At 40.4% G+C, this 24,804-nt stretch overlaps 1 protein-coding gene across 1 annotated transcript in view; it reads left to right on the forward strand.

Moving 5' to 3' along the window:
* LOC139367254 (zinc finger CCCH domain-containing protein 15-like) overlaps positions 1 to 24,804 on the forward strand; it is a 34,996-nt gene that overhangs the window by 2,240 nt on the left and 7,952 nt on the right. Inside the window, exons 3-9 of the mRNA XM_071105503.1 lie at positions 11,660 to 11,765; positions 17,384 to 17,536; positions 17,635 to 17,735; positions 18,732 to 18,914; positions 19,194 to 19,340; positions 19,476 to 19,577; positions 19,734 to 19,866. Of these exons, the coding sequence (XP_070961604.1) occupies positions 11,660 to 11,765; positions 17,384 to 17,536; positions 17,635 to 17,735; positions 18,732 to 18,914; positions 19,194 to 19,340; positions 19,476 to 19,577; positions 19,734 to 19,866 (925 nt within the window). The remainder of the gene's footprint in view (positions 1 to 11,659; positions 11,766 to 17,383; positions 17,537 to 17,634; positions 17,736 to 18,731; positions 18,915 to 19,193; positions 19,341 to 19,475; positions 19,578 to 19,733; positions 19,867 to 24,804) is intronic.

Consider the following 24,804-nt stretch of genomic DNA (forward strand, 5'->3'; position numbering starts at 1 on the left):
CTGATGACTAAGGGCCATATGTTTCGAAAGCTGTATTTCAACCGACAATCATTTATGTTTCTAAACTTTAAAACAGTCGGGATTGTAGGTCACATGAGCCAGTCTTTGGCGAAGCTAATCGCTGAAATCTGTTAAAGTCCCCTAGAGTTTGAAAGCTGCTCGGAAACAGTGTGCTTTGCCAGAATGTGGACAGCTAAAGCAACCCGTTGGATTTTACAACACTCAAGGTAGCTACTACTCACCCCAACGCTAAGCGTTGCATTTTCTTGGGATCCAATGAGCTGTTATAGCATTTGCTGGCCTAGCAGGCTGACGAAAAAGGCAGTTTAATAAAAAACTATCAGTATTTCAATCTTATCAATTAAACATTTTATCATTTTGGGAACATTTTAAGAGTACAGTGACATATTCCATCATTGGATTGAGGTACATTTTCCCAGCCATATACCGTGCCGGGCTCCACGCTGTCCACATTATGGCATTGCTCTGTTCCAACTAGAGAATACATTTTACGAAAGTCAGGTTCTTATGGCTACATCAATCTATAGATGTTTTCTCGCTAATTTACTTTTAATTGACACATCTAGCCTAATTTTTTAGCGTCTTATTTCGGCGTGTGGACTTCCCACACTAGTTGCTAACAATAACATTCCAGAAGACTGAACAATCCCTTTACAAGTCAGAATGTTGAATAAACTTCAGTTAAACTTACTCTGCTGGTTGTCCACTGAGTTCGTCCTTGTGCTGTTGGAAATTTGAGACAACATCCACAGAAAAGTATTAAAGACATGCTCCGGAACTTTGGCGAGTAATTATTGTTGAAACCTCCGACTTTAGGCTGGATGTTTTAATGTGCAGTGATCTATAAGCAGAATTTCTGTCTTACCTCAATTAGCCACGCAATGCCTAGTCTGAAAGACACTTTTCTGGAAGCCGGGCAGCGCCGTTTTCCCCCACCTAGGCCAGCCCCCTAGTAATTTGAGCTTCAGCCATCACAGTCTTGAGTGATAGCTAGCAAGATGCACACAGCAGAGCAATTATGGGATACACATAAACTCAGCATAAAAATAAACGTCCTTTTTTCAGGACCCTGTCTTTAAAAAATAATTTGTAAAATCCAAATAACTTCAGATTGTCATTCCACTAGCGGAACCCCCCCCCCCCCCGCAACAGCCAGTGAAAGTGCAGGGCGCCAAATTCAAAACATCAAAGATCTCATTAAAGTATTTTACACCATTTTAAATATACAATTCTTGTTAATCCAGCCACAGTGTCTGATTTCAAAAAGGATTTACAGCGAAAGCACCACAAACGATTTTGTTAGGTCACCACCAAGCCACAGAAAAACACAGCCATTTTTCCTGACAAAGAGAGGAGTCACAAAAAGCAGAAATAGAGAAAATTAATCACTAACCTTTGATCTTCATCAGATGACACTCATAGGACTTCATGTCACACAATACATGTATGTTTTGTTTGATAAAGAAAGGAGAAAGCAAACCATGCAATAATCTGAGTACAGCCTTTACACAACAAAGCAGCCAACAAGATACCTGCCATATTGGGTAGTCAACATTACTCAGAAATAGCATTTTAAATTTTCACTTACCTGTGATGATATTCATCAGTATGCACTCCCAGGAATCCCAGTTCCACCATAAATGTTTGATTTGTTCGATAATGTCCATCAGTTATGTCCAAATATCTTCTTTTGTTAGGGCGTTTGGTGAAAAATCCAAAAGCGTGTTCAGGTCGCGCCGAACGAAAAGTTCGAAAAGTTCCGTTACAGCCCGTAGAAACATGCCAAACTAAGTATATGGAATCAATCTTTTGGATGTTTTTAACAACTTAATTAACTTCTTGCTCCTACTTGAAACGCAGACGTCTCAAGTAGGCACCTGGAAATGCAAATGCGCTACGCTAAATGCTAAATGTACTCGTTAAAACTCAAACGTTCATTAAAATATACATGCAGGGTATTGAATTAAAGCTACACTCGTTGTGAATCTAGCCAACAAGTCAGATTTTTAAAATGCTTTTTGGCGAAAGCATGAGAAGCTATTATCTGATAGCATGCAACACCCCAAAATGCCGGAAGGCGACGTAAACAAAATAATTAGCGTAGCCGGCGCTACACAAAAACGCATAAATAAAATATAATGATGATATTCTTTGTTGGCACTCCTATATGTCCCATAAACATCACAAATTGGTATTTTTCCCGATTAAATCCGTCCATGAATGCCCAAAATATCCATTTGTATAGCCTGTCTGCATCACGAAAAAAGCTCTCTTCCAACACGCAACGATGTTTAAAAATTATATAAGTTGCCTATATTCTTTGACAAAACACTTCAACCTACTTTTATAACCCAACTTTAGGTATTTGTAAACGTTAATAAGCGATCAAATTGATCACTGGGCGATCTGTATTCAATAGCAGCTACAAAAGAAAACAGTGTCCATTTTTCAATCTTCCAAAATCGATTGAGGTAGGCTGGATGGAATCACGGATCTATTGGTAATGTCTCAAAGGATTTTTGTCAATGAAAATGACGTTTTTGGCGACATCGTGTGGAAGCTGTAGGAATTGCATCCGTCTCCATATTAAATTTGGTTTCCTTTAAATAATCCATGAAAGGGGCGCATGGATACTTTTTTCAGATTTCAGTGACCAGTTTTTCTTGCGCTTTTCGATGAAACACGCTCTGTTATAGTCACAGCTGTGATTTAACCAGTTTTAGAAACTTCAGAGTGTTTTCTATCCACACATACTAATCATATGCATATACTATATTCCTGGCATGAGTAGCAGGACGCTGAAATGTTGCGCGATTTTTAACAGAATGTTCGAAAAAGGAGGGGGTAGGATAAAGAGGTTAATGTTCCAACCGGACAATTCCTTTGTCTGTACAAATGAAGTGGAACGTAACTACCTTTCATGTGAGCGCTCCAGACCGAGGCTGTGACACTCTGCCAGACCACTCACTCAAAGAGCTATTATGAGCCCCTCCTTTAGAGTAGAATCCTCAAAACAGTTTCTAAATACTGTTGACATCTAGTGGAAGCCATAGGAAATGAAACATAACTAATATCCCACTGTATCTTCAATGGGGGCTGAGTTGGAAAAACTACAAACCTCAGATTTCCCACTTCCTGGTTGGATTTTTTTCTCAGGTTTTTGCCTGCCATATGAGTTCTGTTATACTCACTCATTCAAACAGTTTTAGAAACTGTGTTTTCTATCCAAATTGACTAATTATATGCATATTCTAGCTTTTACGGCTGAGTAGCAGGCAGCTTAATTTGGGCACGTTTTTCATCCAAGCTACCCAATACTGCCCCCTACCCCAAAGAAGTTAAACACTGTTTCCCATTGCTTGTTCAATGAACCATAAACAATTAATGATCATGCACCTGTGGAACGGTCGTTAAGACACTAACAGCTTACAGACGGTAGGCAATTAAAATTTTGGACACTAGAGGCCTTTCTACTGACTCTGGAAAAACACCAAAAGAAAGATGCCCAGGGTTGCTGGCCATCTGCATGAATGTGCTTTGGGCATGCTACAAGGAGGCATGAGGACTGCAGATGTGGCCAGGGCAATAAATTGCAATGTCCTTGCTGTGAGACGTCTAAGGCAGCACTACAGGGAGACAGGACGGACTGCTGATCGTCCTCACAGTGGCAGACCACGTGTATCAACACGTATCAACACGTATCTGCACAGGATCGGTACATCCTAACATTACACCTGCGGGACAGGTACAGGATGGCAACAACAACTACCCGAGTTACACCAGTAACGCACAATCCCTCCATCGGTGCTCAGACTGTCCGCAATAGGCTGAGAGGCTGGACTGAGGGCTTGTAGGCAGGTCCTCACCAGACATCACCGGGTTGTGCACAAACCCGCCGCCGCTGGACCAGACAGGACTGGCAAAAAGTGCTCTTTACTGATCAGTTGAGGTTTTGTCTCACCAGGGCTGATGGTCAGATTCACGTTTATCGTCGAAGAAATGGCCGCTACACTGAGGCCTGTTCTCTGGAGTGGGATCGATTTGGAGGTGGAGGGTCCGTCATGGTCTGGGGTGGACTGAGCTTGTTCATTGGACTGAGCTTGTTGTCATTGCAGGCAATCTCAACGCTGTGCGTTACAGGGAAGACCTCCTCCCTCATGTGGTACCCTTCCTGCGGGATCACCACCCTGACATGACCCTCCAGCATGACAACGCACCAGACATACTGCTCGTTCTGAGCGTGATTTCCTGCAAGACAGGAATGTCAGTGTTCTGCCATTGCCAGCGAGGAGCCTGTATCTCAATCCCATTGAGCACGTCTGGGACCTGTTGGAAATTAATTTCATAATTTCTGTTAATGTAATTTATTTAGGCATAGTTTTTTAAATATTTTATAAATCAAATAAAAATCAGCATATCAGCCTGGATCCGAATGTCACTTTAGCGTGTTTGTGCGCATCACTTGCATCTGTGCGAGACGAGTGGGTCATTGCTCAAGGAGAGCGAGACAGTCGGACATTGAAGAAGCAGGCCTAAACTATAAAATACGTTAAAGAACAGACTAATAACTAGTAGCCAATTCAAACATATCTTGTACCCTCTAGGTAACTGTTTTGCCATTATTAGCATGTATTCATGTTTTTGTCATGTCCCCAAAAACGTTCCACCGCCGACACACACGAATATGGCCATTCACAGTTGATTTACATTTAACGATTCATATGATTCATTTAAATGATTCTTTGACAAATCAAATTATTGTATCATTTGGTTCAATTGTGGTGAATCAAAATAATAATTGGAACTGCGAACAGTAATTTTAGGAAAAAACCATACCTTTTGCCTTTTGGTTTATGTGGCTTCAACTTGTTTAGTAGATACTTCCAAGTAGATTTTGGGATAATGTTGGGACATTGCAGGCTGACTAGCATCTAGTTGCAAAGTAAATAGTTCTAAGGCAGCTAAGATAAATGATTAAACTAGAAAAAATGGATTTCCTAAATTTGTGGGCTTGCTTCAGATGAATCAAAAATATTTGTAACATACCATAGCCATTTGATCTTTGATATATTGAATGAGATCATTATTTCAAGAGAAACTATTTGGTTGTAATGTTGCAATGTTTTACATCAAGGATGGTCAAATCGATTATTGGTCACATACATGTGTTTAGAAGATGTTATTGCGGGTGTAGTGAAATGTTTTTTTCTCTAGCTCCAACAGTGCACTAATATCTAACAATTTCACAATACACACATCTAAGTAAAGGAATTAAGACAAAAAACTATTTGAATGAGCAATGTCAGCGTGGCAAAGACTAGGATACAGTACAATAGAATAAAGTACCATATATACATATGAGATGGTAATGCAATAAATGTAAACATTAGTGGCCAGTGATTTCAAATCCTCTGTATATAGGGCAGCAGCCTCCGTGCTGGTGATTGCTATTTAAGTCTGATGGCCTTGAGATAGAAGCTGTTTTTCAGTCTCTCAGTCCCAGCTTTGATGCACCTGTACTGACCTTGCCTTCTGGATGATAGCGGGGTGAACACGCAGTGGCTTGGGTGTTTGTCCTTGATGATCTTTTTGGCCTTCCTGTGACATCGGGTGCTGTAGGTGTCCTGGAGGGCAGGTAGTTTGCCCCCGGTGATGCGTTGGGCAGACCGCACCGCCCTCTGGAGAGCCTTACGGTTGTGGGTGGTTCAGTTGCCATACCAGGCGGTGGTACAGCCCAACAGGATGCTCACAATTGTGCGTCTGTAAAAGTTTGAGGGTTTTAGGTGCAAAGACAAATTTCTTCAGCCTCCTGGGGTTGAAGAGGCACTATTCCGCCTTCTTCACAACTGTCTGTGTGGGTGGCCCATTTCAGTTTGTCAGTGATGTGTATGCCGAGGAGCTTGAAGCTTTCCACCTTCTCCACTGCAGTCCCGTTGATGTGGATAGGGGGGTGTTCTCTCTGCTATTTCCTGAAGTCCACGATCAGCTCTTTTGTTGTGTTGACGTTGAGTGAGGTTATTTTCCTGGCCCACACCCAGGGCCCTCACCCACCTCCCTGTAGGCTGTCTCGTCATTGTTGGTAATCAGGCCGACTACTGTTGTCATCTGAAACTTGATTGAGTTGGAGGCGTGCGTGGCCATGCCAGTCATGGGTGACCAGGAAGTCCAGGGGGGGGGGGGGGGGCTGTGCACGCACCCTTGTGGATGCCCAGTGTTGAGGATCAGCGAAGTGGAGGTGTTATAGCCATAGCCACCTGGAGGTGGCCCGTCAGGAAGTCTCCAGGACCCAGTTGCACAGGGTGGGGTTCAGACCCAGGGCCTCAAGCTTAATGATGAGCTTGTTGGGTACTATGGTGTTGAATGCTGAGCTATAGTCAATGAACAGCATTCTTACATAGGTATTCCTCTTATTCAGATGGGATAGGGCAGTGTGCAGTGCGACGGCGATTGCATTGTCTGGATCTATCGGGGCGGTAAGCAAATTGAAGTGGGTTTAGGCTGTCAGGTAAGGTCGACTTGATCCTTGACTAGTCTCTCAAAGCACTTCATGATGACAGGAGTGAGTGCTCCAGGAGATCCAATGGATGTGTATGCTTTTATTCTAGTCCCCCTCTAACAAATATTTTGGAAATAAGCTGCTATGCTGGACCTTGATAAACTGGCTCTGTGTTTGATCAAAAGCCTGCACACCCAGAAGCTCTCCAGACTGAGGGTTGACCACATGTTTTATACTGTTGCCTGAAAGCTATTCTACTTTGGGGGGGGTGTTAACTTCTTATGGCTGAGATCCCGTTACCGGGAGCGATATAACAACAACCAGTGATAGTACAGGGCGCCATATTCAAAAGAACAGAAATCTCATCATTAAAATTCCTCAAACATACATGTATCTTATATCGTTTTCAAGGTAGTCTTGTTGTTAATCCCACCACAGTGTCCAATTTCAAATAGGATTTACGAGGAAAGCACCACAAACGATTATGTTAGGTCACCAACAACTCACTAAAATACACAGCCAATTTTACCAGCCAAAGAGAAAGATAGAAAAAACACATAAAATGAATCACTAACCTTCGATAATTTTCATCAGATGACACTCATAGGACTTCATGTTACACAATACATCCATGTTTTGTTTGATAAAGTTCATATTTATATCAGAAAATCTGAGTTCACATTGGCATATTAGATTCACTAGTTCCAAAAACATCCAGTGATTTTGCATAGCCACATCATTCAACAGAAATACTCATCATAAATGTAGATGATTATACACATGGAATTATAGATATAGCTCTCCTTAATGCAACCACTGTCAGATTTTTAAAAAAAACTTTACGGAAAAAGAAACGCATGCAATAATATGAGACGGCGCTTAAAAGTAAAAACGCCACAGCCGCAAAGATGGCGTCAAAATAAACAAGAAATTACATGATAAATATTCCCTTACCTTTTGATGATCTACATCAGAAAGCACTCCAGGAATCCCAGGTCCACAATAAATGTTTTAATTTTAATTTGTTTTGTTCGAAAATATCCGTTATTTATGTCCAAATACCATCTTTTGTTAGCGCGTTTCAGCGTTATATCGGACAAAAACTTCAAAAAGTGATATTACCGGTGGAAGAAACATTTCAAACTAAGTACAGAATCAATCATTAGGATGTTTTTAACATATAGCTTCAATAAAGTTCCAACTGTCTGTTGAAGGAATTTAATTCCTCTGTTTTAATTCCCAATTAAAATTAAACACTCTGTCAATTCCTAAGAATTTGTAAGACCCTTATTTTATAGGAATGGACAGAGCCCGGTCTTAAAAGTCAAGTAACAGCCTTTAATCAAGAGAGTACTGAGTACATACACATTTTACCACAGGTTATAAACTGAAAATGACGTCAGCGTTTTCTAAATGTTCCGTCTCTTCTTGACACTGGTAGAAAGGCTCTATAGCTCTCAAGCCTTCCCTCCTCGCCTAGAGCCAAGGTCAGTCAGTGTAGATAAGCATTCTAGACCGTCTAGATTCATAGTCTGTTCCTTGGTACAAATGAATGAACTGTCATTGTTCTAAACTCTTGACTACATTCACTACATTATATTCAATACTGGGAGCAAGAGAGAAAATTCATACATGTACAGTAGCATAATAGTATTCTGATTAGTACATCCTGATTGAAATGTATACATAATTAGTCATTATAGATAAAAACAATTCCCTTAACACCGGCGTACTCCTTCTTGTCTTCGCAAGTGACTTTCATGAGGAATAAACATGATCAGAAAATGGCTGACTGCCAGACACTTGACTGATTCTGCTATCATTCATTCCCACAACATCATAGAAGTCTCATTCTAATTTCTATTGATGGTTGACATCTAGTGGAACCCCTAGGCAGTGCAACATCCTTCATATCTCAAGGGGATTTCATTGGGGACTCTGGTGAATACATACAAAGCTCAGATTTCTGACTTCCTGTTTTGATTTCAACTCAGGATTTTGCCTGCCAATATGAGTTATGTTATACTCAGACATCATTCAAACAGTTTTAGAAACTTGAGTGTTTTCTATCCAATACCAATAAGAAAATGCATATATTAGAAACTGAGACTGAGGAGCAGGCCGTTTTACTTTTGGCACCTTATTTTTTACTTGTGCATAAGGCATATGTTTTCTCCATTTGCAATATGATTTCATAGGAAGTCAAAAATCAAAAATGTGAACTTTTTTTCAAAAACTTATCACCCCCTCTTTCGCTTTTTGTCAATTAATCTTGTGTAAGAACTGTAGAATATACTTTTGTCAACTTTTATAATTTTTTATTTAATTTTTTACTTGTGCATATGTTTTTTCCATTTGTAATATGATTTCATAGGAAGTCAAAAGTCACTTTTTTTTGGCCAAATGCCATAAGAAATGTCCAAATGCAATATGAAAGATTTGAAAATGCCATATCAGGATGTTATGTCCTTTTGCCATTTACCATCACAATTTTGTAATACTCAAAAATACTGCAGAAATGCTAAATTGACTGACCTGATGAACACAGGATGGCTGGGCAGTGATAGTTGCTCCTTTGCATTGCTCGTTGTGTTGATTTCATCATGTCCAATTGGTGATGTTTTTTTCACTATTGCACGTGCATTTGCAATATGTTTCAATGGGCATGTACCATCACAAATTTGGCATGCTCAAAAAACCTGCATGAATGCGAAATTGACTGGCCCGATGAACTCGGGATGGCTGGGCAGTGATTCTGGTTCCTCTCAATCGCTCGTTAGGGTTGATTTCAGAATGTCACTTTGGTGATGGTACCTCACTGTTTAAACATATTGCAAATGGACAAGAGTCACCAGCAAGTCACCGTCCATCAGTCAATTAGATATCATTCTGACACCAAACTGATACCAAACCCACTTTTTCCAACTCGTTCAGTAGCCAACTATCACATACTTCAGAGCTGGCCCAAAATTCACAAGCCTTCTGTTCAAACCATAATAAAAACGTAAAACACGTAGTTACGTACTAGCTGCGGTTCCAGTCCTGACATTATGTGAGGCGACCCCGAATCCCAAGTTTTGGCTCGATGGGGATTTGGTGCCCGAGCAAGACCCTAATTGGGGCTGAAAATCCATGCCTTGCTACGGGGTCCTTGAATGAGCAATCGGACAGGAACGTTGGGGTCCGTCTATATGGGCCAAGGCGGTCGTAATGCACCTAGTCTTGCGACTCTGGGACATTTCTAAATGTCGTCATTTTCGTGATGCATAAATTAATTGAAGTTATTGCAAATGTATGAGGCTGTTTCTTGGTCTGAGAACCTTCTAGAGCCACATAACTCACCACGCACTATCGACCTGAGGTCTAGAACAGGTTTCTAAAGTTTCGGAACTCTAGGTCTGACGGTTCTTTAAAAGTTCCAACAAGGTTAACTAATGCAGGCAGTGTATGTCTCTATGCACCCCAATGTGTCCCTCCTTCCAAGCTCTGTGTGTGTGATTTAGTTTTTCTTTGACATTTTATGGGAAAAATGACTAATTTACAGTTCATGGGGGTTGCCTAATCACACACACAAAGTTTTGGAAAGATCTGACTTTTTTAACCCTTCGAAACAGCCCCTGTGACACCAATTATGGCACTTCCGGTTGGCACAGGAAGCTATAAGTAAACACATATCCTCACTGGGGTATGCCTTTACAGAATCCCGAGTTTTAAGTGTGTACGTTAAGAACTGACCGATTTACACAGGTTTGAATGCACTATTTATCACAAACTGCTGGTTGGGTATGGAAAAACACGTTTAGGGTGATTTTAACCACTTCCGGTTGCTTCAGGAAGCTTAGAATCGACACAGGTACTTTTCTCATGGTCGCTGCGCTTAGACCGAGCGAGCTACGGTCAAGCGGGATATCTCGTTGAACTCGGTACGGCCTAGAGATTATGGTAATGCCATTGCCTGCTCTCTGTGTCTTTAAGCACTGCACTTTGTCACTCCATACTTGCTGTGTGTGTGTGAGAGAGCTTTTCTTTGATATCTGTTGGGAGAAATGACTGATTTACAGTTCATGAGGGTTGCCTAATCACACATATGAAGTTTTAAAAAGATCAGACCTTTTTAACCCTTCGTAACAGCACCTATGACACCCGTTTAAGGCACTTCCGGTTGACACAGGAAGCTGAAAGTGAACACATATCCTCCTTGGGGTAGGCAATTATATAATTTTGAGTTTTAAGTCTTTATGTTAAGAACTGACTTATTTACGGAGTGTTTAGTGAGTGTGTTATTTCAGAAAATCACAGAAATCTCGCAGAGCTCCGATGCACACTTTAAAAAGATTTGTATGAACACGCTGCAACTGGATCTGTAACTGTTTTTAAAAAAACTATTTTTGAACATCACCAATTTGACATTGTATGATATCTCTTAAATGACGATAGATAAATGGCTGGTTCTTTTTTTTATTGACACCGGAGGCTCCTTGACTTTGACGTGAAGCGGAAAAATTATTGCTCTATTTTCATTTTGGACCATTAATCCCAGAAAAATGGCTATAACTCAAAAACCGTTGAGGCCTAGACGCCATCTTGTTCGGGGCCAACTGCCCATTATGCCAAACCTATGCTCACCAAGTTTCGTCTTCGAAGACTTTTCCGTTTTGGAGATAAGGCCACGTCATGATTCGTGATGTTTTGTACATTTGCAATATGATTCCATTCGCCCTCTTGTGGGATTTATCGGGACAGCGGAAAAATGACCAAAATTTGATTATTTTACAAAAACGGAAACCGAATGTCAGAGTTCATTTGATCACTTTCCGGTAGATCAAGCCCTGCCGCACGGCCCGACGCCTTCCGCGAATTTTACAAACGTTTTCGGACGTCTAGTAAGGGACCGTACATTTGCAATATGGACTTTCTCACTAACCATATGGCGAATGTCAAAATGTTCCCTTAAGGTATGTAAGTCCCAATGACAGTTCATTCAACGTTCTTGCTACACAAGGTAAAATAAGGCACCTTCTGGAAAATGTAAATGGATATAAAGCCGGCCTAATCTCAAGCTATTGCTTGCTATTAGGTCAGGAGGTCGGCAAACCTGGATCCTGTTGTGGACTTGTGACTAACTAGCTCCTGTTTTCCTAGGCTGCTGCTGAAGGGGACAAGAACAAAAAGGGTGACAAGAAGAAGGAGTTAGATGAGCTGAACGAGCTTTTCAAGCCAGTGGTGGCTGCTCAGAAAGTCGCTAAAGGTGAGGATGGAAATGTCTTCTATATTCAGCTACAAAGTTTCTTCTAGTACAGTTGAAGTCGGAAGTTTACATACACTTAGGTTGGAGTCATTAACTCATTTTTCAACCACTCCTAAAATTTCTTAATAACAAACTAAAGTTTTGGCAAGTCGGTTAGGACGTCTACTTTATTATGCATGGCACAAGTCATTTTTCCAACAATTGTTTACAGACCAGATTATTTAACTTATAATTCATTGTCACAATTCCAGTGGGTCAGAAGTTTACATACACTAAGTTGACTGTGTCTTTTAACAGCTTGGAAAATTCCAGAAAATTACATCATGGCTTTAGAAGCTTCTGTTAGGTTAATTGACATAATTTTGAGTCAATTGGAGATGTACCTGTGGATGTATTTCAAGGCCTACCTTCAAACTCAGTGCCTCTTTGTTTGACATCATGGGAAAATCAAAAGAAATCAGCCAAGACCCCAGAAAATGTTTTTGAGACCTCCACAAGTTTGGTTCATCCTTGGGGCAATTTCCAAACGCCTGAAGGTACCACGTTCATCTGTACAAAGAATAGTACGCAGGTATAAACATTATGGGACCACGCAGCCTCATACCACTCAGGAAGGTGACGCGTTTTGTCTCTTAGAGATGAACGTATTTTGCTGCGAAAATTTCAAATCAATCCCAGAACAACAGCAAAGGACCTTGTGAAGATGCTGGAGGAAACCGGTACAAAAGTATCTATATCCACAGTAAAACGAGTCCTATTTCGACATGACCTGAAATGCCGCTCAGCAAGGAAGAAGCCACTGCTCCAAAACCGACATAAAAAAGCTTAGGACGTCTACGGTTTGGAACTGCACATGGGGACAACGATCATACTTTTTGGAGAAATTTCCTCTGGTCTGATGAAACAAATGTATAACTTTTTGGCCATAATGATCATTGTTATGTTTGGATGAAAAAGCGGGAGACTTGCAAGCCGAAGAACACCATCCCAACTGTGAAGCGCAGGCGTGGCAGCATCATGTTGTGGGGGTGCTTTGCTGCAGGAGGAACTAATGCACTTCACAAAATATAAGGAAAATGATGTGGATATATTAAAGCAACATCTCAAGACATCAGTCAGGAAGTTTAAGCTTGGCCGCAAATGGATCTTCCAAATGGACAATGACCCCAAGCATACTTCTAAAGTTGTGGCAAAATGGCTTAAAACTTCTTAGGGATGAGACGGGCTGAAATCCTGTTAACGGGATCAATTTGACAACAGCCAGTGAAAGTGCAGGGTGCCAAATTCAAACAGAAATCTCATTAAAATTCCTCAAACATACAAGTATTAGACACCATTTTAAAGATAAACTTGTTAATCTCACCAGTGTCCGATTAAAAAAAAAAAAAAAAAAAAAAAAAGGCTTTATGACAAAAGCATATTGTTAGGTCAGCACCTAGTCACAGAAAAACACAGCCATTTTTCCAGCCAAACAGAGGAGTCACAAAAGGCAAAGATAAAATGAATCACTAACCTTTGACGATCTTCATCAGATGACACTCATAGGACTTCATGTTACACAATACATGTATGTTTTGTTCGATAAAGTTCATATTTATATCCAAAAATCTCAGTTTACATTGGCGTGTTATGTTCAGTAATGTTTTGCTTCTAAAACATCTGGTGATTTTGCAGAGCCACATCAATTTACAGAAATACTCACCATAAATGTTAATGAAAATACAAGTGTTATACATGGAATTAAAAATATATTTCTCCTTAATGCAACCGCTGTGTCATATTTCAAAAAAGCTTTACGGAAAAGGCACACCATGCAATAATTTATTCTGACATTTCACATGAAATAGTGGTGATCCTAACTGACCGAAGATAGGGAACATTTAATCCTAGTAAAAATAAGGAATTGTGAGGTGAGTTTAAGTGTATTTGGCTAAGGTGTATGTAACCTTCGACTTCAACTGTACATAGATTCAGAAAATGCCCTGTTTAATCTAAAAGGACGTTTTGCGACCTTACCCTAGTGAATGCTTAGGAAACTCATTGTCAGGATTAATCACTGATTAGGCTTATGCATACTACCCACCACTAATGTTTGTCAATAATTAGAACAGGGCAAAGGTGCAAAAAGGTATTGTGCTATAAACTGAGCATTTTCAGACAATCTTTGTGCACCAGGCAAACTACTGTGTATCCTCAGTCTCGAAAAGCCAACCGGTGTGCATAGTTGCATCATTCCTGTCTTGTGTCGGAGATACTATAAGAGATGTTAAAATTCCAAATAGAAAACTTGGAACATTATTCATTCCATTAGTTCAATTTTCTCTGGGGGGTTATATCAGGTTTCAATTAACCCAATTTGCAATGTTCGCTCTAAGTTGTCCATGTAAAGAAAAGTTTATTGCAACGTATGAGGGCTCTGTAAAAGAGCTGTCTCAAATTACAAGTTTAACACTAACATGTAAAAGCATTTGTAACAGCGTTAACAAATTTATGTTCACTGTAATGTTAATAAAGTTCTTAAAGATTGTATTGCGTGTTTCAATGAATGAGTTTGTAATGAATGTTAATGTTTGTTGTTGATGTACAGTACCAGTCAAAAGTTTGGAGACACCTACGCATTCAAGGGTTTTCTTTATTTTGACTAGTTTCTACATTGTAGAATACTAGTGAAGACATCAAAAACTGCATAACACATGGAATCATGTCGTAACCAAAATAGTGTTAAACAAATCAGAATATATTTCAAAGTAGCCACCCGTTGCTCGGATGACAGCTTTGCACACTCTTGGCATTCTTTCAACCAGCTTCATGAGGTGGCACCGAGAATGCATTTCAATTAACAGGTGTCCCTTGTTAACCTGTCTAGGACACAGGTTCAGCTAACAGAACCCCCCCCCCCCCCCCCCCCAACATTCCGCTGAAAAGGCAGCGCGGGAAATTCAAAAATATATTTTTGAAATATTTCACTTTCAGACATTAACAAGTCCAATACAGCAAATTAAAGAAACATCTTGTTAATCGACCCATCGTTTCCGATTTTTACAATGTTTTACAGCGAAAACACAACATATATTTATGTGGATCACCACCAAATCCAAAAAAACACACAGCCATTTTTCCCAGCCAAAGATAGTCACAAAAGCAGAATTTGAGATAATTAATCACTAACCTTTGATAATCTTCATCAGACACTCATATGACATCATGTTACACACTACATTTATGTTTTGTTCGATAATATGCATATTTATATCCACAAATCTCGGTTTACATTGGTGCCATGTTCAGAAATGCCTCCAAAATATCCGGAGTAATTACAGAGAGCCACGTCATATAACAGAAATACTCATCATAAACTTTGACGAAAGATACATGCTTTACATATAATTAAAGATACACTGGTTGTTAATGCAACCGCTGTGTCAGATTTTTTTTAAATGCTACGAAAAAAGATGGCGCTCAGAAGTAAATATATTTCTCCGCCATGTTGGAGTCAACAGAGATACGAAGTTGCATCATAAATATTCCCTTACCTTTGATGATCTTTCATCGGAATGCAGTGCAAGGAATCCTAATTGTTGCAATAAATCGTTGTTTTGTTCCATAATGTCCATTACTAGTGTCCAATAAGCTACTTTTGCTAGCATGTCCAAAAGCTGGCGCTGGTCCAGGCAAACTCGGACGAAAACTTCAAAAAGTTATATTCCAGGTCGAATAAACTGGTCAAACTAAGTAGAGAATCAATCTTCAGGATGCTATTATCATATATATCCAATAACATTCCAACCGGATGTCTACAATAATGGAACGCAAGGCGATATAATGACTACTGCGCGTAACCAGGAACTGGCATTCTGCCAGACCAGTGACTCAAAATGGCGGCCATCCGGTCCCACATCACACTAGAGGCTTCATTCCACGTTCTACTGACTGTTGACATCTAGTGGAATGCGTAGAAAGTGCGAACAGATCCATATCTTATTTGGATGTGAATAGGCGATGAGTTGAAAATCAACCAGCCCCAGAATTTCTACTTCCTGTTTGGAAGTTTGCCTGCCCTATGAGTTCTGTTATGCTCACAGACATAATTCAAACAGTTTTAGAAACTCCAGAGTGTTTTCTATCCAATAGTAATAATAATATGCATATATTAGCATCTGGGACAGAGTAGGAGGCAGTTCACTATGGGCACGCAATTCATCCAAAGTGAAAATGCTGCCCCCTATCTTTAAAAGGTTAAATGTGAATTTGTAGAATTTATTTTCTCTGATGCATTTGAGCCAATCTGTTGTTGTGACAAGGTAGGGTTGGTATACAGAAGATATCCATATTTGGCAAAATACCAAGTACATATTATGGCAAGAACAGCTCAAATAAGCAAAGAGAAACGACAGTCCATCATTACTTTAAGACATGAAGGTCCGTCAATCGGGAAAATGTAAGTGCAGTCGGGAAAAACCATCAAACGCTATTATTAAACTGGCTCTGATGAGGATCACCAAAGGAAAGGGAAGACCCAGAGTTACCTCTGCTGCAGAGGATAAGTTTGTTAGAGTTACCAGCCTCTGAAATTGCAGCCCAAATAAATGCTTCACAGAGTTAAAGTAACAGACACATCTCAACATCAACTGTTCAGAGGAAGCTGTATGAATCCGGCCTTTATGGTGGAATTGCTGCACTATTAAAGGACACCAATGAGAAGAAACGACTTGCTTTGTCCAAGAAACACGGGCAATGGACATTAGACAATTAGAAGTCTGTCCTTTGGGCTGCTGAGTCCAGATTTGTGATTTTTGGTTCCAACCCCCATGTCTTTGTGATGCGCAGAGTAGGTGAACGGATGATCTCCGCATGTGTGGTTCCCACCATGAAGTGTGGGGGCGCTTTGCTGGTGACACAGATTTATTAAGAATTCAAGACACACTTAACCAGCATGGCTACCGCAGCATTCTGCTGCGATATGCCATCCCATCTGGTATGCGCTTAGTGGGACTATAATTTGCTTTTCAACAGGACAATGACGCAACACATCTCCAGGTTTAAGGGCTATTTGACCAAGAAAGAGAGGGATGGAGTGCTGCATCAGATGACCTGGCAACCCACAATCACACGACCTCAACCCAATTGAGATCGTTTGGACCGCAGAGTGAAGGAAAAGCAGCCTACAAGTACTCAGCATGTGGGAACTCCTTCAAGACTGTTGGAAAAGCATTCCAGGTGAAGCTGATTAAGAGAATGCCAAGAGTGCAAAGCTGTCAAGGCGGCTGCTTTGAAGAATCTAAAGTTTATAAAATATATTTTGATTTAACACTTTTTTTTTTTAGTTACTACATGATTCCATGTGTTCATAGTTTTGATGTCTTTTCTGTTATACAAAGTAGAACATAGTAAAAGTAAAGCAAAACCCAAACTTTTGACTGGTACTGTACATAATTTAAATCATTACCCATTATTGTTACCCTCTGTTGGGTTACAATAACAAAAGAGAATAAGAAAAACATTTGTGTAATTATACTATTCAATCCACCCATCTGGCAACAGTGGCAGGAAAGACCCTGAGGTAATGAGCGCGAGAAGAAACATACAGTACTTGTTACATTTTCCTCTTAATTCTGCAGGGGTGGACCCAAAGTCAGTTCTCTGTGCCTTCTTCAAGCAAGGCCAATGCACCAAAGGAGACAAGTGCAAGTTCTCTCACGATTTGACACTCGAGAGGAAGTGTGAAAAACGGAGCCTCTACGTTGACAAGAGAGATGACGAGCTTGAGAAAGGTTAGTGTCTTCTAATCATTAGTGTTGTCAGCAGTGAATAAACAGCTGATATCTCTGCTGGGTTTTGTAGAGCTGACTATTTATCCTGTTTTGTATAGACACCATGGATAATTGGGATGAGAAGAAGTTGGAGGAGGTTGTGAACCAGAAGCACGGAGAAGCTGAAAAGAAAAAAGCTCAAAGCTCAAAAACTCAAATTGTATGTTTTGGCACATCACTCTAAAAGCTAAGATTCATCACTACTATACAGTGCATTCAACCAATGTTCAGACCTCTTCCCTTTTTCCACATTTTATGTTACAGCCTTGTTCTAAAAGGGATTTAAAAAACAAAAAAAACAAATCCTCCTCAATCTACACTCAATATGATTTGGAAAGGCACACACCTGTCTAAGGTCCCACAGTTGACGATGCATGTCAGAGCAAAAACCAAGCCAAGAGGTCGAAGGAATTGTGAGAGAAACATGAGAAACAAGATTCTGGTCTGATGAAACCAGATTGAACTCTTTGGCCTGAATGCCAAGCATAAAATCTGGAGGATACGTAGCACGATCCCTACGGTGAAGCGCGGGGGTGGCAGCACCATGCTGTCGGGATGTTTGTCAGCGGCAGGGACTGGGAGACTAGTCAGGATCGAGGCAAAGATGAACGGAGCAAAGTACAGAGAGGTCCTTGATGAAAACCTGCTCCAGAGCGCTCAGGACTTCTGACTGGGCTGAAGGTTCACCTTCCAACAAGACATCAACCCTAAGCACACAGCCAAGACGAGTGGTCTCGGGACACGTCTGAATAACCTTGAGTGGCCCAGCCAGAGTCCGGATTTGAACCCGATCGAACATCTCTGGAGAGACTTGAAAATAGCTGTGCGGCGATGCTCCCCATCCAACCTGAGATGATGATCTGCAGTGAAGAATAGGACAAAGTCCCCAAATACAGGCATGCAAAGCTTGTAGTGTCATACCCAAGAAGACTAGAGGCTGGAATCACTGCCAAAGGTGCTTCAACAAAGTACTGAGTAAAGGGTCTGAATACTTATGTAAATGTGATATTTCAGTTTATTGTCAATCAATTTGTAATTTGTGTAGATAGATTTTTTTTTTTTTAATAAGGCTGTAATGTAACAATGTGGAAAAAGTCAAGGGGTCTGAATACTTTCTGAATGCAATAGACTTACTTCTGCCTTTATCATCTTGTAGGTTTGCAAGCATTTCCTTGATGCCATTGAAAACAACAAATATGGTTGGTTTTGGGTATGTCCTAGTGGAGCTGACACTTGTATGTACCGCCATGCATTGCCTGCTGGGTTTGTGCTCAAGAAAGACCAGAAGAAGGATGAAAAGGAAGATGAAATCTCAATGGAAGAGTTGATAGAGAATGAGGTAGATTTGACCACTTTCACTAAAATTCATGTTCCTACTTGAGATTTGTCTTCTTATTATTTAGCCCATATTACTCTTCAAGCCACAATGTTTGTTTCAATCGGCAGCCCTGCTACTTTATCCACTCTGAAATACATAAAGAGCTATGGATGCCAGGACTGTCTGTCAACTCTGTTAATGTTTGAGATCACTCAGTGACCAACATATTTAAAAAAAATCTAACTTCAATAACAGTGCTGAGATTAAGAAATGTTACAAAAAAATGACTTTGTCTGTCAGCGATCTGCCCTAGGACCAAATGTCACCCGGATAACTCTGGAGACCTTCTTGGCCTGGAAAAAGAAGAAAAGGCAAGAAAAAGTGGCCAAGGCAGAGCAAGACATGGAGAAAAAGAAGGCTGATTTCAACGCTGGCAGGTCCTTTGGGGTGAGCTTTGATTTTGTTTTCTATCAGAGGATGTTGCTAAAGCTCGAAATAATCATGTATTTTGATTGCCGTATCACATCTTACAGATAAGTGGAAAACATTTTAATACTAACACGAGTTGTTTTTGTTGTGTAGGTAAGCGGCCGTCAAGTATTTGAGTTCTGTCCTGATCTGGCTGATGATGACGATGAGGAGGCTGATGACATAAAATATGTTGAGGACAATGATGACGTTGAGGTAAGCCTGAAACACTTTTTTCAATAGGTATGCATCTCTGGGGATACTCAGGAAATCTTTACTGAAGTACCTTAAAGTGTGTAGGTGCTACACCATATTTAATTATCATGAAGTGATACATATGTATGACAATGATACTGGGCACACCCCCCACAGGTTGAATATGTTCACGAGTTCCAGGATGTTGATCTAGCCAGGTTTGTTCCAAAGGAAGTTGACAACACCGGAATAACTGTTGCTGCAGTCGACAGATTCACAGCCAAATCAAAGCCAACAAAGGAAACGAATGGTGAGTGTTTGAAATTATTCTGCCAATAAAATTAATGGAAGCCACATCATCCTTAATCTCTTTTTTTCAAAGCATTTATTTCTATCCCAATGTGTTTTCCATAACATGCCTGTCTTTAAACCTCTTTCGATCACACAATTGGCCCTCAGCCTTTAAAGGGGCAATCCGAGAGACTTGTTTCTGTAAACAGCTGATAAACTCAAATTCGCAGACATACAGTGCCTTGCGAAAGTATTCGGCCCCCTTGAACTTTGCGACCTTTTGCCACATTTCAGGCTTCAAACATAAAGATATAAAACTGTATTTTTTTGTGAAGAATCAACAACAAGTGGGACACAATTATGACGTGGAACGACATTTATTGGATATTTCAAACTTTTTTAACAAATAGAAAACTTGGGCGTGCAAAATTATTCAGCCCCTTTACTTTCAGTGCAGCAAACTCTCTCCAGAAGTTCAGTGAGGATCTCTGAATGATCCAATGTTGACCTAAATGTCTAATGATGATAAATACAATCCACCTGTGTGTAATCAAGTCTCCGTATAAATGCACCTGCACTGTGATAGTCTCAGAGGTCCGTTAAAAGCGCAGAGAGCATCATGAAGAACAAGGAACACACCAGGCAGGTCCGAGATACTGTTGTGAAGAAGTTTAAAGCCGGATTTGGATACAAAAAGATTTCCCAAGCTTTAAACATCCCAAGGAGCACTGTGCAAGCGATAATATTGAAATGGAAGGAGTATCAGACCACTGCAAATCTACCAAGACCTGGCCGTCCCTCTAAACTTTCAGCTCATACAAGGAGAAGACTGATCAGAGATGCACCCAAGAGGCCCATGATCACTCTGGATGAACTGCAGAGATCTACAGCTGAGGTGGGAGACTCTGTCCATAGGACAACAATCAGTCGTATATTGCACAAATCTGGCCTTTATGGAAGAGTGGCAAGAAGAAAGCCATTTCTTAAAGATATCCATAAAAAGTGTTGTTTAAAGTTTGCCACAAGCCACCTGGGAGACACACCAAACATGTGGAAGAAGGTGCTCTGGTCAGATGAAACCAAAATTGAACTTTTTGGCAACAATGCAAAACGTTATGTTTGGTGTAAAAGCAACACAGCTCATCACCCTGAACACACCATCCCCACTGTCAAACATGGTGGTGGCAGCATCATGGTTTGGGCCTGCTTTTCTTCAGCAGGGACAGGGAAGATGGTTAAAATTGATGGGAAGATGGATGGAGCCAAATACAGGACCATTCTGGAAGAAAACCTGATGGAGTCTGCAAAGACCTGAGACTGGGACGGAGATTTGTCTTCCAACAAGACAATGATCCAAAACATAAAGCAAAATCTACAATGGAATGGTTCAAAAATAAACATATCAGATATCATATCATATTAGAATGGCCAAGTCAAAGTCCAGACCTGAATCCAATCAAGAATCTGTGGAAAGAACTGAAAACTGCTGTTCACAAATGCTCTCCATCCAACCTCACTGAGCTCGAGCTGTTTTGCAAGGAGGAATGGGAAAAAATGTCAGTCTCTCGAAACTGATAGAGACATACCCCAAGCGACTTACAGCTGTAATCGCAGCAAAAGGTGGCGCTACAAAGTATTAACTTAAGGGGGCTGAATAATTTTGCACGCCCAATTTTCCAGTTTTTGATTTGTTAAAAAACGTTTGAAATATCCAATAAATGTCGTTCCACTTCATGATTGTGTCCCACTTGTTGTTGATTCTTCACAAAAAAATACAGTTTTATATCTTTATGTTTGAAGCCTGAAATGTGGCAAAAAGTCGCAAAGTTCAAGGGGGCCGAATACTTTCGCAAGGCACTGTGTACCTAATGATACAACGACTGACCATCCTTTTGAACAAAATTATAGTTTTAAAGGGACAATCTGAAGTTGGTACATCCACTTTTGGATTTATAAATGAATGATATGTACCCATTGACTTCTGAAGAATAATACTTATAAATGCCTCATGAGCTTAGTTCAACTATCGTACCCTGTCAGAATCCAAAATATAAGCTTGTCTTACTCCAATGTTTGTAAACAAAGTAAAACATGGTTAAAACCAGGGATTGGAACACATTTTTTTTCCCCCAATCGTTTCATTTTGAACAGAAGCCACAAAATAGACCAGCAAAAGAAAGTTCTGAATCGGTTCAACCCCCCAAAAAGTAACTGTTTTATATAGTCTCTTAAGTATTTTTCCCTTTTTTTCCCTTTTTTTCTCATTTTAGCTTTAAATTAACTTTAAATAAATATTAAATTACTTCACCAATCAGTGCGGATTGAGCAGGCAAGCTAGTTTACATTTATATTATTATATATCATTTTCACCTTTATTTAAAACCTTTTTGGGATAGGGGGCGGCATTTTCACTTCTGGATGAATAGCGTGCCCAGAGTGAACTGCCTCTACTCTGTCCCAGATGCTAATATATGCATATTATTATTAGTATTGGATCGAAAACACTCTGAAGTTTCTAAAGCTGTTTGAATGATGTCTGTGTATAACAGCACATATGGCACATGAAAACCTGAGAAAAATCCAACCAGGAAGTGGGACATCTGAGGTTTGTAGTTTTTCAAAGCTTGGCTGACCGAATACACATTGAGATATGGATGAGGTTGCACTTCCTAGGGCTTCCACTAGATGTCAACTGTCTTTAGAAACTGGTTTGAGGATTCTACTATAAAGGAGGGGCTCATGAGACCTCTGAGTCAGTGGTCTGGCAGAGAGCTTTGGTCTCATGACGCGCGCTCCCGACAGTCACCTCTCGTTCCAGTGCTTTTCTTCAGACATAGTTGGACATCATTTATGTTTTATGTTAACATCCTAACGATTGATTCCATACATCGTTTGACATGTTTCTAAAGGACTATAACGGAACTTTTCGAGTTTTTGTCTGGATGAAGCGCTTGCACCACATGAAGATGGATTACTGGGCTGAACACGATACCAACAAGTGGCTATTTGAACATACAGTGGGGCAAAAAAGTATTTAGTCAGCCACCAATTGTGCAAGTTCTCCCACTTAAAAAGAAGAGCGAGGCCTGTAATTTTCATCGTAGGTACACTTCAACTATGACAGACAAAATGAGAAAAAAAATCCAGAAAATCACATTGTAGGATTTTTTTATGTTTTTATTTGCAAATTATGGTGGAAAATAAGTATTTGGTCAATAACAAAAGTTTATCTCAATACTTTGTTATATACCCTTTGTTGGCAATGACAGAGGTCAAACGTTTTCTGTAAGTCTTCACAAGGTTTTCACACACTGTTGCTGGTATTTTGGCCCATTCCTCCATGCAGATCTCCTCTAGAGCAGTGATGTTTTGGGGCTGTTGCTGGGCAACACGGACGTTCAACTCTCTCCAAAGATTTTCTATGGGGTTGAGATCTGGAGACTGGCTAGGCCACTCCAGGACCTTGAAATGCTTCTTACGAAGCCACTCCTTCGTTGCCCGGGCGGTGTGTTTGGGATCATTGTCATGCTGAAAGACCCAGCCATGTTTCATCTTCAATGCCCTTGCTGATGGAAGGAGGTTTTCACTCAAAATCTCACGATACATTCATTCTTTCCTTTACACGGATCAGTCGTCCTGGTCCCTTTGCAGAAAAACAGCCCCAAAGCATGTTTCAGGCTTTTATTTTGAAAAATGTGCCTGAACGTCAACATTGCGTCAGTGGTCAGCTGAAGTCTTTCAGTGTTTTGTGCGTAAAGGACAAATGCGGCAATTGTTTCTCTCTATCCTACTAAGAAGCCACCAGTCCCGGTTGATATATTATCGAATAGATATTTGAAAAACACCTTGAGGGTTGATTATAAACAACGTTTGCCATGTTTCTGTCGATATTATGGAGCTAATTTGGAATATTTTTCGGCGTTGTAGTGACCGCAATTTCCGGTCGATTTCTCAGCCAAACGTGAAGAACAAACGGAGCTATTTCGCCTACAAAAATAATATTTGTTATATTAATAACATTTGCTATCTAACTGGGAGTCTCGTGAGTGAAAACATCCGAAGCTCATCAAAGGTAAACAATTTAAATTGATAGCTTTACTGATTTTCGTGACCAGGATGCCTGCTGCTAGCTAGTCATAATGCTATGCCAGGCTATCGATAAACTTACACAAATGCTTGTCTTGCTTTGGCTGTAAAGCATAATCAAAATCTGAGATGACAGGGTGATTAACAAAAGGCTAAGCTGTGTTTCAATATATTTAACTTTTGATTTCATGAATAGCAATATTTTCTAGTAATATTTATGTCCGTTGCGTTACGCTAATTAGTGTCAGTTGATGATTACGCTCCCGGACCCGGGATGGGTAGTATCAAGAGGTTTTAACCAGGTAGGCCAGTTGAGAACAAGTTCTCATTTACAACTGCGACCTGGCCAAGATCGAGCAAAGCAGTGCGACACATTGGATAAACAAACGTACAGTCAATAACACAATATAAAAATATATGTACAGTGTGTGCAAATGTAGTAAGATTAGGGAGGTATGGCAATAAACAGGCCATAGTGGCAAAATAATTACAATTTAGCAATTCAACACTGGAGTGATAGATGTGCAGAAGATGAATGTGCAAGTAGAGATACTGGGTTGCAAAGGAGCAAAAACATAACATGGAAATTAGGTAGTTGGGTGAGCTATTTAGAGATGGGCTATGTACAGGTGCAATGATCGGTTAGCTGCTCTGACAGCTGATGCTTAAATTTAGAGGGAGTCTCCAGCTTCAGTGATTTTTGCAATTCGTTCAAGTCATTGGCAGCAGAGAACTGGAAGGAAAGGCGGCCAAAGGACGAGTTGGCTTTGGGAGTGACCACTGAAATATACCTGCTGGAGCGTGTGCTACGGGTGACTGCTGCTATAGTGACCAGTGAGCTGAGATAAGGTGGGGCTTTACCTAGCGAATA

The sequence above is a fragment of the Oncorhynchus clarkii genome, chromosome 15, assembly GCF_045791955.1.
Source record: "Oncorhynchus clarkii lewisi isolate Uvic-CL-2024 chromosome 15, UVic_Ocla_1.0, whole genome shotgun sequence".
NCBI lineage: Eukaryota > Metazoa > Chordata > Actinopteri > Salmoniformes > Salmonidae > Oncorhynchus > Oncorhynchus clarkii.